The sequence below is a fragment of the Delphinus delphis genome, chromosome 7 (genome assembly GCF_949987515.2).
Source record: "Delphinus delphis chromosome 7, mDelDel1.2, whole genome shotgun sequence".
NCBI lineage: Eukaryota > Metazoa > Chordata > Mammalia > Artiodactyla > Delphinidae > Delphinus > Delphinus delphis.
This window is the reverse complement of record NC_082689.1, coordinates 32,755,076-32,771,438: the sequence shown is the minus strand read 5'-3', so window position 1 is coordinate 32,771,438 and position 16,363 is coordinate 32,755,076. Positions and strand designations below refer to the sequence as shown.

Below are 16,363 nucleotides of genomic sequence, written 5' to 3'. Positions count from 1 at the left end.
ATGTCATCTTAAAGATAATGTATTGTTAAAAGTCTTGTTTAATTTTGCTTAACTAGTGCTTCTCTAACTTGATTAAACATAGCCATCTTTCCTTTTTCTTTTTTTTTAAACTTTTCAAATTGTATCTGTTCTCATCGAAACCGACAGTATTGTTAAGTACTTGCTTAGGAAATGGTGACTTCTCCAGTCTTATAATTCTATGCACCTGTCCCACTGCTTCCTGTTCTTTCCATGGTGGGACAATACCAAATATTGTACATCCTTTGAGCATATCTTGCTATTTTCTATCTGTCTGGAATTCCCCTCTCCCCTCCTCTCTCCTTGAGAATATCTGTTTATGATTTGTGAAAACTTTTGAGTATTTTTATTACTCAGTTACCTCCAACCTTGACAGATTCAGTAGCTCCCTCTGTATTGTTTTGATACTTTTCACAACTGTTCTACCTCTCATGATGTTTTGCACATATTTGTTTATGCTCTTCTTTCCTACTGAAAAAAGAGCACTTTGAGGACAAGATTATGGTTTTTTTTAATTGAGAAATAATTGATATAAGATTATGTTTTGTCTTCATGTCCATAGAGTCTAGCACTGTCCCTGGTTGGTACATGGTTGGCATGTACTTATTAAATGTTTTTTGAAGCAGCTGAGTTCTATTAGAAAACCTTGAGGGCTGGCCTAGTATTTCTGTGGGAGGAATTTATCTTCTTTTGCTAGGACATTAAAAATATGTTATGAATATAACTGACTGAAATGAACTTTTAAAATGCAACTCATATGTAAGTTGCAAGTTGTCCAACATATGGTTGAAATATATGTATGTATCTAAAAGTTTATAAAACTTGAAAGAATACTACAGCCCAAATATCGTTGTGTGGAGGAAGTAAGGTGTTTCCCCCATTCTTACCTGTAACCCTAGCCCATAAGAACTAGGTGAAATTGTATGGATCCCTTAATTCTTTTACCCACTAAAGCCTCCCAGTGGAGGAGTGGATGTTATAAGAAGATAAAAGCCTCCTGTGCTTTAATGTAATTTAAATAATCACATTCGGCTAGTGGTCACTGCACTGGACAGCACATCTAAGTGTTTAGACTTCATCCTCTGGTAATGGGGGGACGTTGAAAGTATTTGGACAGGAGAGAAAAGATGATTAGATTCAAATTTAACAAACTCCATTAGTAACTGTGTGTAGGTGAGAGAAACTGAAGCTACAGAGACCTGTAGGGAGCTACATAACAGTCCAAATGAAGGACTGTCTTAACGGCAGATGATTGGATGAATATTTGAGTACAAGATCAATAAAGTTGATTTTAATTATTTTATAATTGCTTATTTTATTGAGCATTTGCTAAATGTCAGGTATTGCTGAGTGCCTTACATGTATTATCTCATTCAGTGCTTTCAACAGCCCTATGAGGGGAAGTATTACCTTCATTTTATAGATCAAGAACAGATCAGAGAGATGAAGTAACTTCCCCAAAGTTACACTGAGAGCAAATGCAGAGATTTGAAAGGAAAAGAATACAGTTAAAATCATGTGGCACAGGGGATCATGAAATATTTAAATGTGTATGTGTAGCATAGGACATTCCTGTTTTGTGAGTGAGCCGTAATTTAGGCACATAATAGGTTATAAAAATAGCATTAGGGACTTCCCTGGTGGTGCAGTGGTTAAGAATCCGCCTGCCAATGCAGGGGACACGGGTTCAGTCTCTGGTCCAGGAAGATCCCACATGCCGTGGAGCAACTAAGCCTGTGCGCCACAACTACTGAGCCTGTGCTCTAGAGCCTGCGAGCCACAACTGCTGAGCCCGTGTGCCACAACTACTGAAGCTCGTGTGCCTAGAGCCTGTGCTCCATAACAAGAGAAGCCACTGCAGTGAGAAGCCTGTGCACCACAATGAAGAGTAGCCCCCGCTCGCCACAACTAGAGAAAGACCATGCGCAGCAACGAAAACCCAATGCAGCCATAAGTAAATAAATAAATTTAAAAATAAATTAATAACTTTAAAAAAAGTAACATTATACTTAGCATATACTATGTGCCCTTGACTAGGTTATTTAATTTTCACAACCCTGTAAAGAAAGCTACTATCATTATCTTCATTTTTATAGAAGAAACTGTTGTGTAAACATAGGGTGACTTGTTCAAGAAAGTGACAGAGCAGGGGTTAGAATCCATGTAATCTGGCCTCAGTGCTCCTGTAGTACTTAATACATTTGTGTGTTGTGTTAATAAATATCATACAAATGGAGAGATAGACCCTACTGTGGTGTTTCATTGTATCCAGCTCTCTTAACCATGAAAGTGGCTAAGCTTGAGATTTAATTAATATTGTTTCTGGGTGTGTGGACATTTTTCCTTTTATGGCCTTTGGCAGTAAAGTATAGATCTTCTTAAGGGTTTTCTCAGGCTGTGTGGAATGTGGCTGTTTTATGTGTTAAGTTGTTTATGGCCTTGAGTTTACTGATCCTTAGTTCCTCTTTTCCTCTTTTTGTCCACTAAGCTCCATTTTATTCCTGCTCACAGTTCAAAGACAGTGTAGTGTAGTGTAGTAGAAAGAGCACAGTTGGATTCATATATCTTTGCATTTTAATCCCAGCACTATTGATGACTAGCTGTATGACTATGGATAAGTTATATATCCTTAGAACTTTGCTTTTCTAACCTGTAAAATGGGGAAAATGAAACCTCTAGATGGTTGTAAGGAGTAAGTGGGATGATGTACACTTTTTAAATACCTGCTATAATACTTTGCACATTGCAGAATCTCAAAAAAAAATGTAACTGCTTCACTTCTTACTAAATAAAACATTTCCAGCTTTAAGTACCATTTCTTTCTTTATAGTTAGTTGCTCAACTTCGTAGGAGAACTCTGTACTTACCAGACTCTGAATTACCAAACACTTGGTAACTCTGACTTTCAGACTTTGAACTAGATATGGTAGAATTTCTAAATAAACTATGAGGAGGAATACATTAATTCTTTATGGCATTATAAACTGTTTTGTGCTGAACTTTTACAGAGTTTATTAAAACTCTGCTTTATTAAAAAGGAACCATGATAAGGAAAACTCCGGCTACCTGTATTTCTGGAGTCTTATCCTGATGAATGTATGAATGAATGAAGTGCTGGTTGGAAATGAAAAAAGCAATTAATGAAATCCTTGAGAAAATTTCTCACAAGAGGTAGTTCTTTTTCTGAAATATTTCTGTCTTCTCAGTGATGATGTGGATTATAACAATTTATGATCTGATTTTGGAACAGTATATTAATAGAAAAAATAAATACACAAAAGGTTAGCAGTCTGCATATTCTGGGAACATTCTGTTAGGAATTCTGATTTGTGTGTAATGCTTTTATTTTAGGGAAATAAATTATTTGAGTTCCCTTTATCCAAGAGCAGTACCTAACCAGTGATATTTAATGAGTAAGTAAGACTCCTGATATCATGTTGAAATTGACTGGAGTAAAAAAGTGTTAACGAGGTGAAGGAAACAAATTTGAGCATCATTGGCTCCGGACGCGCAGGCTTAGCGGCCATGGCTCACGGGCCCAGCTGCTCCGCGGCATGTGGGATCCTCCCGGACCGGGGCACGAACCCGTGTCCCCTGCATCGGCAGGCGGACTCTCCACCACTGCGCCACCAGGGAAGCCCTGAGCACCTTTTTTAATGATGTAATTTATATTTAAAAAGACATTTCTGAGGAATCATGGCTTTTTTCAAATCATCTTTGAGATGTAACTTACAGACCTTAAAATGCACAGATTTTTGGGCTTCCCTGGTGGCGCAGTGGTTGAGAATCTGCCTGCTAATGCAGGGGACATGGATTCGAGCCCTGGTCTGGGAGGATCCCACATGCCGCGGAGCAAGTAGGCCCGTGAGCCACAACTACTGAGCCTGCGCATCTGGAGCCTGTGCTCCGCAACAAGAGAGGCCGCGATAGTGAGAGGCCCGCGCACCGCGATGAAGAGTGGCCCCCGCTTGCCACAACTAGAGAAAGCCTTCGCACAGAAATGAAGACCCAACACAGCAAAAGTAATTAATTAATAAACTCCTACCCCCAACATCTTCTAAAAAAAATGCACGGATTTTAAGTGTCAAATTTGATGAGTTTTGATACAAGCAAACATTTGTGTCACTACTACCTAATAAAACAAATGGAAAATTTCTATTACCTAGGAAAGTTTTCTTTGTGCCCCTTTGTAGTCAGTCCTCTGAAAGACAATCAGTGATCTAATTTCTGTCACCATAGCCTGCTCTAGAACTTTGTATAAGTGAAATCACACAGTGTATATGCTTAATGCCTGGCGTCTTTTGCTCAACATGTTTTTGAAATTTCTGTTCATTGTCGTATCAACAGTTCATTCATTGTTATTGCAGAATAGCATTCCATTGTGTGAATATACCACAGTTCATCAGTTAACCTTGTTGATAGAATTTTGGTTTGTTTCCAGTTTGGGGCTATTAAAAATAAATCTTCTATGAACGTTTTTGTACAACTTGTTTTTGTGGATATATGTTTTCACTTCTCTTAAGAGGAATGACTGGGCCATGTGGTATACTTATGTTTAAAAGAAACTGCCAAACTGTTTTCCAAGTGATTATACCATTTTATACTCCCACCAGAAATGTGAGTTCCAGTTACTCCACATCTTTACCAACACTTGGTATGGAAAGTCTTAAATTTTAGCCATTCTAGTGGGTGTGTAATGGTATTCCATTTCATTTTAATTTGCATTTCCCTCGATAACTAATAATGTTGAGAATGCTTTTGCATGCTACTTGCCCATTTGTGTATCTTCTTTTGTGAAATGTCTGAACCTTTTGCTCATTTTTAAATTGAGTTGTCCTATTTACATTGATTCATAGGAGTTCTTTATATATTCTTGGTACAAATCCTTTGTCAGATATATGTACTGAGAATATTTTCAGCTGGCATATGGCTTGCCTTTTCATTTTCTTAATGGTGTCTTCTGATGAATCAAAGTTTTAAATTTTGGTTAAGACAAATTATTATTTTTTTCTTTTTTTGCTTTGTGATTTTTGTGTCCTAGCTAAGAAATCTTTGTCTACCCCAAGGCTGCAAAGGTATTCTGTATTTTCTTTTAGAAGATTTTTTAGTTTTTATGTTTAGGTTAATGATCCATCTCCCATTTTATCTTATTTCTGCATTTTATATTTTTCATTAATTCATTGGGCACCTGGTCAATGCCAGGAGCTGTTTTAGGCACTTGGTGTCCATTAGTAAAAAGAAATCACTTGTGGTGGGCCCTTAGATAGGCCTTGAAATTGTGAAGCCTACAGTCTAGGGGAAATGACAGATAATAAATTAATAAATAAATAAATTATACAGTATGTTAGAAGGTGAGAAAGCACCATGAGGTGGGGCAACAGAATAGGGTAGAAGGTAAAGGTTAGTGAGAAGGCTTAAGAAAGGGTGGTAAAATTTGGCCTCATTGAGAATAAGCCATTTAAAGAATGACTTGAAGATGTAGGAATTAGCCATTCAGCTATCTGATGGAAGAGTGTCCTGGGTAGAGAAAACAGCCATTGCAAAGGCCTGAGATGGGAGCATGTCTGGTATGTCCCAGTAACAGCCAGGAAGCCAGTATAGTACAGGGTGACAGTGGATAAGGCCACAGAGATAGGGGAGGGCAAATTGTTTAGAATCTTATAGGACATTTTTCAGATTGTAGCTCCTTGTGTGAGTGCCATGGGTTCACTATACTTAATATACATTTTAAAACAACACATCTGTCTTCTGTATATCATTTAGAGATTTCATATTATTGTTTCTTTAGATTTATCAATTCATATCTGCTCAATAGGAGTAAAAGCATTTTTAAAAAAAATTCCTGAAAGATGTACTTAATATTAAAATGGTTTTCTTATTTCAGAAAGATCCAGATTACCTGAAGCTGTGGTTGGACAATTTTGTTTCTAACTATGAACAATTCTTAGATGTTGACTTTGAAAAGCTGCCTACCAGGTATGTTGAAACACTTAATTTCCTACCCTTGGGTGAGTTTGTTAATTTTTGGTACAAAAACTTCATTGATGACATTACAAGGATGGCAGTTATGTGACACACATAACCCTGCTTTCACGGCAGACATTTCTGATTGATCACAGCAGTCTTTCTTGCTGATACTAGACGTGACTTCTAGAAGCCTCTTCTTTACTTTGTTCAGCCACTGGCAACTGGGTGTCTTGCAATTCATTTCAATTCTGACACTACCTGGAGTTAGCGCCAGATCCCATGAGTTAAAGGCAAAGTCCTCCACAAGACTGCCCTCACTTCAGACATCGTTAGCAAGTCTTGGGAGCCATCGACATTTCTGATCAACAGGCTGTAAATTTAGGGGTTGACATGACTCCCTCAGGTTCAATAATTTGTTAGATTAACTCACAGAACTCACTGATAGTCCTATACTTATGATTACAGTATTATTATAAAGGATACATGTAGGACAGGGCCTGGGAGGGTCTTGGATGCAGGGCATCCATGCTCTCTCCCTTTGGAGTCAGGGCATGTTGCTCTCCCTGAACATCAGTGCATTCAAAGAAGGAAGCTCTTTGAGCTCTGGGTGTCAGAGTTTTGTTGGGTCTTATTCATTGACCATGTGATTGAACTCAGTCTCCAGCTCCTCTCCCCTCCCAGAAAGTTGGGGGGGGTGAGTTATTCAGACGTGGCCAGCCCCTTTTTTGAAACTATCTAAGGGTCCACCATGCATCACTTTATTCATTTGCATAAAATTTCTTTATTATATGACAGGCATTCTATTGTAGTTGAAACTTATTATACTTCTTTTCCTAGCTTTAGAGAAGGGCCTTAGAAAACATCTTGAAGGAGGTTAAGTTTTAGGATTTTTTAAAACTAGATTTGAAAATCATGAGGGAAAAATTAGCATCTTATGGAAATGTATAAGTGAAATTACAAATATTTTCTCCCATTCCTCTGCCTACATCTGTTTCTGCAATCTCACTTTTCCCAGGCCCACTTCCCAGATAAAGTTCATATTGTATCTCAAGTCATCTTGTGGACCTAGGTAAGAGAGGTTAGGTTTGCTGTGGTTAAAAGCTGGAGAAATGAGGACATACTTTTAGCCACAAAAGCAACTCCATTTATAGAGATGTGTTGAGAGAAGAGGAGAGAAATGGGTGGTGGTTGAGGATGAAAAAGTATCTGGTGAATTAAAAATCTTCAAGGACGAAAATATTTGCAGTTTGGGGGTGGAGGTAAGCAGTGAGAGTTTAGACACAGGTGAGTTGAACCTGGAGAATCACATGGGAGCCAGATCATGAAGTGCCACAAATGCATTACTAATGGACTTTGACTTTTTGTTATGGAAGATACAAGGCTCTACTAAAGAATTTTCTGCATAAGAGTATCATGGGACTTCCCTGGTGGCACAGTGGTTACAAATCCGCCTGCCAATGCAGGGGACACGGGTTTGAGCCCTGGTCTGGGAAGATCCCACATGCTGCGGAGCAACTAAGCCTGTGTGCCACAACTACTGAGCCTGTGCTCTAGAGCTCGCGAGCCACAACTGCTGAGCCCATACGCCACAACTACTGAAGTCCACGTGCCTAGAGCCTGTGCTCTGCAACAAGAGAAGCCACTGCAATGAGAAGCCCGCGCACTGCAACCAAGAGCAGCCCCCGCTTGCCGCAACTAGAGAAAGCCTGAGCGCAGCAGTGAAGACCCAACATAGCCAAAAATAAATAAATAAAATAAGTTATAAAAAAAAAAAAGAGTATCATGATCAAGTTTGTTTTTTAAAAGTCACTTTGGTGGCATTATGGAGGTTGGATTGGAAAGGATTGAGACTGAAGGCAAGAAGCCCAGTTAAGGGGTAATTGTAATAATTCAGAGAAAAAAATCATTAGCTCTTTGGACCAAGGCAATGAACTTAAGAAACAATATGGTTATGCTCAGAAAGCACAAGTACTGTATTTATAAATACAGTTTCAGAGTTCTTCCCCATTAGATTATTTGTAACAGGTTTATAAAGGTTGAAAATCAGTATTAAATCTTGAACTCAAAATAAGATTATGTATTATTGATGTCTACTCATAAAAGAATATTCTTGTAGTTTATACTTAGGAGTGCTTTTATTTTTAAAATTTATAGCTCATTTTAAATCATGAGCCTAAGGATCTTATGGAGTCAGGATTTTGGCCTTTGAATGCTTGGGGTTTTGTAAGATGCACTTGTTATCATCCATACATTATAAATGTCTCCTTCCTTGGGAGGTCATTTCTAAAAACACTATGTAGACTTATATTGCCACTATATTTAAAGTAAGATGAAGAATCTCAAGAGTGTTTTTTTACTTGTGATTTAGTTGGTTTATTTAAAATTATATTTCATATCTTTGTCTTTCAAACTGAACCATGAATTTAGATTTTGCTTGTAGTAAACTTTCAATTTTTCAAGTGAATATTATATGTAAGATCTGTAAAACTAGTCTAGTCACCTTAAAGGTAAGAAACTCACAGATAATCCTCATTTAAAGTATACTGACTTTATAGAATTTCCAAGTTAGAGAATTCATAATAGAAGGCAAGGATTGCTTTTACCAGATTATAAGGCCTTGAAATTTAAGCTGGACTTTTTCCTACGTTAGAGAGAACAATTGGCAGCTGTTTACAATAGACATTGACTAGGCAAATTGAGGAGTGGAAAAGATTTCTGGAGTTTGGGATATTTCAGCAAAAGGAGCTTAGAATTTTGGACAATAAAGTCCTAGAGGTGGGAAAATTCTTCTAAATTCTTAAATCCTCATCACATTAGGAACAAGGCCAAAAATTCCAACTTTGTCTATATGCCATGTCCTAAGTAAGCCCCAATTTTATAATGAGAGTCAGTTAAAAAAAAAAAGATTGCTCTTTTAGAAGTTAGTATTTTTTTCTGCCCAGTTAAATCAAAATGTGTGTAAATAGAAAATGGGACAATTAAGGACAAAAGGAACTACTCCTTTAAATAACTAAAATGGAATATTGGGAAATCTAATGTCTTCTTGCTTGTTGATTTAACATTTTTGGAAAAGTGCAGAGGAATAGTTTCACTTCGTCTTGAAAATTAGTTATATTTAAATGTTTGTTTATTATTTTGAAGTTAACCCTGGTTTTTCTAATCACCTCTTTTTAGCTCTCCAAAAAAAAATTAAATATAAAAATGAGTGTTTCTGATACCATCTATAAATAAGAGAGAATGAAAGAATCCAAAGCTGCAAGTGAAATGATGCCCAGACTAAAATGAAACATGTATTTTTAGAACATGATTATATAGTATTAGGCAACCTTGGTAGTATGCTTTGTGACTTGTGTTTATTTTATAAAATGCTTTATTAATTTATGTTGTAGGGTGGTTCAGGAAGAGGCTAATAATTTTACATATGTGTTTATGTGACTACTGCTAAGATGCTTCAAATTTCTTTGTCTACAGTGAATGCCTTTTACTCAATGTAAACATAGTACTAATACTTCATGTTAAGCATTATCTGAAGAAAAGACTATTGTAAAGTATAATTGCCATTTAATCATGGAACTCTTCACAGTGCTTCTTTGCTATTTGAGCATTTTTCTTAACAGAGATAGGGAAATAATACAGTGGTTTATGAAAAGATTCTGAGGCTTTAGAGATAGTATATTTAAAATGCATTACATATTTAGAGTTCTTTACATACTTTGTTTTTTTTTTTTTTGCGGCACGCGGGCCTCTCACTGTCGTGGCCTCTCCCGTTGTAGAGCACAGGCTCCAGGCGTGCAGGCTCAGCGGCCATGGCTCACGGGCCCAGCCGCTCCGCGGCATGTGGGATCCTCCCAGACCGGGGCACGAACCCGTGTCCCCTGCATTGGCAGGCGGACTCTCAACCACTGCGCCACCAGGGAAGCCCTCTTTACATACTTTAAAGCTGAAAATGCACATTGACTTTCTGGTTTCAGAGCCCAGTGAAATAGGGTGGATATCTGATATTACAGTTTTATAGATTAGGGAACTTCAGAGATTAAATGAAGTGCTTCATGTTACAGAGGTGGAACTTAGTATGCAGGCTTCTGACTTTGAATCTAGGGGCTTTTAATGTGAGAGGCACATGCAAGGAGCCAGTTACATCTGGTATTGGCTTTTGCCCAAAAAGAACCATATTGTCTTCTTACACAGAAACCACCTGTCACAAAATATTGATGTATTGCTTTAAAAGAGTCTTCTACTGATGCTCATGCTTGGGGTTCTACATTCACCTCTATCTTTCTCCTTTCATTTTGCTAGTTTTCTTCTCTCCCTCTTCTGATCAGATGGCTTAGGGACCCTGTAGGTAGGTGAATATTGTTTATTTAGTAAAGCAGTTAACAGATATTAAACTAGTTAGAGGTACTTCATTTTTATTTGCTAGTTACCGTTTCTTTTAGAAATGGTATAGACACATTGTATTTCTAAATAGTAGAAGGTGAAGTAATCTTATATTTTAAATATTTTCTTTAACAATAGCACAATTGAAAATACTAAATAGCCTTTTTTTCTCTCTCTTCTCAGTAAGACTCCTCTGAAGTAAGACTAACCACTCTGCTCTAATAATCTTCTAAAATGTCACTCTCCATTTGGTGGTACTATGCAGAGGGGAAGGCACAGAATATCTGGACTAAAAGAGCTTCTTTAGGATTTGAGCTGAAAATGTAGTTACTTTAAAGTGCCACAGATTTTCGTCCTGTATTTAAACACCCTTCTTATTTTGTTCCCCTTATATTGTAGGGTAGATGATGTGCCTCCAGGAATATCTCTGCTTCCTGATAATATTCTGCAGGTTCTGAGGACCCAGCTTCTGCACTGTGTTCAGAAAATGGCAGATGGGTTAGAGGAAGAACAACAAGCCTTGTCAATTTTGCTTATCAAGTTCTTCATTGTTCTTTGCAGGTATCTGGTACAAATAAACTAGTTATCTGTTTCAAATAATTATTAGCAAACTAATAATGCATTTATTAGTTATTAATGATGTTTGTTGTTCATATGGAGCTTTTAGGGATGAGTACAGCTTTTGCAATAGGCTTGTGGTTTGTTATTATATTGGAAAGCCTTTTACTATATCTACTTAGAGAGATTCAGCCAGGATAAAAAATAATTGCTTTAGAGTAAAGACAATGACAGGAGTTTTTACTTAAGAATTTATTGCACTGGTATTTTCTATATGGTCCTCACCAATAAACATGTACGTATACATTTTTATACTGTGCGTTATCATTTGTGAAATGTATTTTTCTAGTCTTTCATTTTATAATTTTACCAAAGAAAGTATAATTATTCCATAGCTTATATTTCCAGATTTATAGATGATTAGGTCTGTGGTACTTAAATTTTAGTGTGCCTAAATGTCAACTGGGAAGCTTAATAGAAATACAGAGTTTGAGCCTTATGTATGGAAGTTCTGATCCAAAAGAGCTCAGGCATTTTGAATTTTCACACATTCCATTAATCTGCATATAAGAATTTGAGAACCGTTGGGTTAGGGGCATCACATGCCTCTTAAAATCTGTCTTCTTTTCTTGTTCTTAGAGGAAAAGCTTTCAGTCTTTTACCATTTAGTATGATATTTGCTGTGAAATTTTTATATATAGGTTTTATTATGTTGAGGTAGTTTCCTTCTGTTCCTAGTTTGCTGAGTGTTGTTATCAGGAATGGTTGCTGAATTTTGTCAAATGCTTTTCTGCATTAATTGAGATGATCATCTGGGTTTTTTTCCCCTTTATTCTGTTAATATGGCATATTACATTGATCAGCTTTCATATGTTTAACCATCCTTGCATTACAGGAATAAATCCCACTTAGTCATAGTGTGTAATACTTTTAATATACTGTTGAATTCTCTTTGCTAGTATTTTGTTGAAGATCTTTGCATTAATGTTCATAAGGGATGTTGGCTTGTAGTTTTCATGTAGTCTCTTGTTTGGCTTTGGGATCAGGGTAATACTGGCCTCATAAAATGAGTCAGAAAGTGTTCCTTCCTTTTCAGTTTTTTAGAAAAATTTGAGAGGGATTGGCATTAGTTCTTCTTTAAATGTTTTGTAGACTTCATGAGTGAAAACATCAGGTCCAGGACTGCTTTTTTGGGAGAGTTTTGATTACTGATTCAGTTTCCTTACTAGTTGTAGATCTATTCAGCTTATTTATTTCATCATGGTTTAATCTTGGCAGATTTTGTGTTTCTAGGAATTTGTCCATTTCATCTATGTTATTCAATTTGTTGTTGTACAGTTGTTCATAGTACTCTCTTAATAATCCTCTGTATTTCTGTAGTATCAGTAGTAATATCCACACTTCATTTTTGATGTTAGTAATCTGATTCGTCTCTCTTTTTCTTAGTCTATCTAGCTAAAGGTTTGTCAATTTTGTTGATGTCTCCAAGGAACTAATTTTTGTTTTCATTGATTTTCTCTATTTTTAAAAATTTATTTTAATCTCTGCTCTGATCTTTATCATTTCCTTCTTTCTGCTAACTTTGGATTTAGTTTGTTCATCTTTGTCTGATTCCTTAAGTTGTAATATTAGGTAGTTGGTTTCTTGTTCTTTTTTTTTAGTGTAAGCACTTACACCTATAAAATTCTCCCTTTGCACCACTTTCATTGCCTCCCATAAGTTTTGGTAAGTAATGTTTTCCTTTTCATTCATCTTAAGTATTTTCTAATTTCCCTTGTGGGTTTCTTCTTTGATCCATTGATTATTTTAAAGTATTTTTGTTAATTTACACAGTTTTGTGAATTTTTCAGTTCTCTTTATGTTACTGATTTTTAACTTCATCCTGCTGCGGTTAGAGAAGATACTTTGTATGATATCTGTCATTTTAAATCTGTTGAGACTTAATTTGTGGCCTAATATAGTGTCTATCTTGTAAAATGTCCCAAGTGCACTTGAGAAGAATGTTTGTTCTGTTCTTGGGTAGAGTCACCTGTATATGTTTCTTAGAGCTATTAGATTTACTGTGTTAAGTCCTCTGTTGCTTTACTTATCTTCTATCTAGTTGTTTTATCCATTATTGTGGATGAGGTATTGAATTCTCCAGCTATTATGGAAGAACTATATGTTTCTCTCTTCAATTCTGTCAGTATTTGCTTCATATGTTTTGATGGTCTGTCATTAGATACGTAAATGTTCATAATTGTTATATCTTTTTGCTAGTGTAATACCTTTGTTATATCATATATACTTTTATTACATTATATTTTACCTTTTATTTTATTTATTTTTAACATCTTTGAGTATTAATTGCTTTACAATGTTGCGTTACTTTCTGCTGTATAACAAAGTAAATCAGCTATGTGCCTACGTATATCCCCATATCCCCTCCCTCTTACGTCTCCCTCTCACCCTCCTTATCCTACCCCCTAGGTGGTCTCAAAGCACTGAGCTGATCTCCCTGTGCTAGGTAGCTGCTTCCCACTAGCTATCGATTTTACATTTGGTAGTGTATATATGTCAGTGTTATTCTCTCAATTCATCCCAGGTTACCCTTCCCCAACCCTGTGTCCTCAAGTCCATTCTCTACGTCTGTGTCTTTATTCCTGTCCTGCTCCTAGGCTCATCAGAACCATTTTTTTTTAGATTCCATATATATGTGTTAGGATACGGTATTTGTTTTTCTCTTTCTGACTTACTTCACTGTATGACAGAGTCTGTATGACAGACTCTAGGTCCATCCACCTCACTACAAATAACTCAATTTCATTTTTTTATGGCTGACTAATATTCCATTGTTTATATGTGCCACATCTTCTTTATCCATTCATCTGTCGATGGACACTTAGGTTGCTACCATGTCCTGGCTATTATAAATAGTGCTGCATTGAACATTGTGGTACATGACTCTTTTTGAATTATGGTTTTCTCAAGGTATATGCCCAGGAGTGGGATTGCTGGGTAATATAGTAGTTCTATTTTTAGTTTTTTAAGGAACCTCTATACTGTTCTTCATAGTGGCTGTATCAATTTACATTCCTACGAACAGTGCAAGAGGGTTTCCTTTCCTCCACACGCTCTCCAGCATTTGTTGTTTGTAGATTTTTTGATTTTGGCCATTCTGACTGGTGTGAGGTGATACCTCATTGTAGTTTTGATTTGCATTTCTCTAATGATTAGTGATATTGAGCACCTTTTCATGTGTTTGTTAGCAATCTGTATATCTTCTTTGTGGAAATGTCTGTTTAGGTCTTCTGCCCATTTTTGGATTGGGTTGTTTTTTTAATATTGAGCTTCATGAGCTGCTTGTATATTTTGGAGATTTATCCTCTGTCATTTGCTTCCTTTGCAAATATTTTCTCCCATTCTGAGGGTTCTCTTTTTGTCTTGTTTATGGTTTCCTTTGCTGTGCAAAAGCTTTTAAGTTTCATTAGGTCCCATTTGTTTATTTTTGTTTTTATTTCCATTTCTCTAGGAGGTGGGTCAAAAAGGATCTTGCTGTGATTTATGTCATAGAGTGTTCTGCCCATGTTTTCCTCTAAGAGTTCTATAATGTTTGACCTTACATTTAGGTCTTTAATCCATTTTGCGGCGAGTGGGGGCCACTCTTCATCGCGATGTGCGGGCCTGTCACTGCCATGGCCTCTCTTGTTGCAGAGCACAGGCTCCAGATGCATAGGCTCAGTAGTTGTGGCTCATGGGCCCAGTTGCTCCACGGCATGTGGGATCTTCCCAGACCAGGGCTCAAACCCGTGTCCCCTGCATTGGCAGGCAGATTCTCAACCACTGTGCCACCAGGGAAGCCCTCCCTTTTTTTCTTGATGAGTCTGGCTTATGGTTTATCAATTTTGTTTATCTTCTCAAAGAACCAGCTTTTTGTTTTATAGATCTTTGCTATCGTTTCCTTCATTCCTTTTTCATTTATTTCTGATCTGATCTTTATGATTTCTTTCCTTCTGCTAACTTTGGGGTTTTTTCTTCTTTCTCTAATTGCTTTAGGTGTAAGGTTAGGTTGTTTATTTGAGATTTTTCTTGTTTCTTGAGGTAGGGTTGTATAGCTATAAACTTCCCTCTTAGAACTGCTTTTGCTGCATCCCATAGGTTTTGGGTGGTCATGTCTCTGTTGTCTTTTGTTTCTAGGTATTTTTTGATTTCCTCTTTGATTTCTTCAGTGATCTCTTGGTTATTTAGTAGCATATTGTTTAACCTCCATGTGTTTGTATTTTTTACAGTTTTTTTCCTTTAATTGATATCTAGTCTCATAGCGTTGTGGTCGGAAAAGATACTTGATACAATTTCAGTTTTCTTAAATTTACCAAGGCTTGATTTATGACCCAAGATCTGGTCTATCCTGGAGGATGTTCCATAAGCCCTTGAGAAGAAAGTGTATTCTGTTGTTTTTGGATGGAATGTCCTATAAATATCAATTAAGTCTGTCTCATTTAATGTGTCATTTAAAGCTTGTGTTTTCTTATTTATTTTCATTTTGGATGATCTGTCCATTGGTGAAAGTGGGGTGTTAAAGTCCCCTACTATTATTGTGTTACCATCCATTTCCCCTTTTATGGCTGTCAGCATTTGCCTTATGTATTGAGGTGCTCCTATGTTGGGTGCATAAATATTTACAGTTGTTATGTCTTCTTGGATTGATCCCTTGATCATTATGTAGTGTCCTTCTTTGTCTCTTGTAATAGTCTTTATTTTAAAGTCTGTTTTGTCTGATATGAGAATTGCTACTCCAGCTTTCTTTTGATTTCCATTTGCATGGAATATCTTTTTCCATCCCCTCACTTTCATTCTGTATGTGTCCCTTGGTCTGAAGTGGGTCTCTTGTGGACAGCATATACACGGGTCTTGTTTTTGTATCCATTCAGCCAGTCTATGTCTTTTGGTTGGAGCACTGAATCCATTTACACTTAAGGTAATTATCAATATGTATGTTCCTATGACCATTTTCTTAATTGTTTTGGGTTTGTTATTGTAGGTCTTTTCCTTCTCTTGTGTTTCCTGCCTAGAGATCCTTTAGCATTTGTTGTAAAGCTGGTTTGGTGGTCCTGAATTCTCTTAACCTTTGCTTATCTCTAAAGGTTTTAATTTCTCCATCGAATCTTAATGACATCCTTGCTGGGTAGAGTAATCTTGTAGGTTTTTTCCCTTTCATGACTTTAAATATGTCCTGCCATTCCCTTCTCTTTTGCTGAGGTTCTGCTAAAAGATCAGCTGTTAACCTTATGGGGATTCCCCCTTGTATGTTATTTGTTGCTTTTCCTGCTGCTTTTAGTACTTTTTCTTCATACTTAATTTTTGATAGTTTGATTAGTATGTGTTTCGGCATGTTTCTCTATGATTAATATGTGTTTCAGCATGTTTTTCCTGTATGGTACTCTGTGTGCTTCCTGGACTTGAC

General features: G+C 36.7%; 1 protein-coding gene across 3 annotated transcripts in view; it reads left to right on the top strand.

Annotated features, from left to right (window-relative positions):
* Positions 1-16,363, top strand: part of NBEAL1 (neurobeachin like 1) — a 177,663-nt gene that overhangs the window by 13,162 nt on the left and 148,138 nt on the right. For 2 of the 3 annotated variants that reach the window (XM_060016264.1, XM_060016263.1), the window contains exons 2-3: positions 5,903-5,994; positions 10,762-10,923. In XM_060016264.1, coding sequence (XP_059872247.1) covers positions 5,903-5,994; positions 10,762-10,923 — 254 coding nt within the window. Of the gene's footprint in view, positions 1-5,884; positions 5,995-10,761; positions 10,924-16,363 lie in introns of those variants that run through there. The other variant, XM_060016265.1, reaches the window with a different exon arrangement.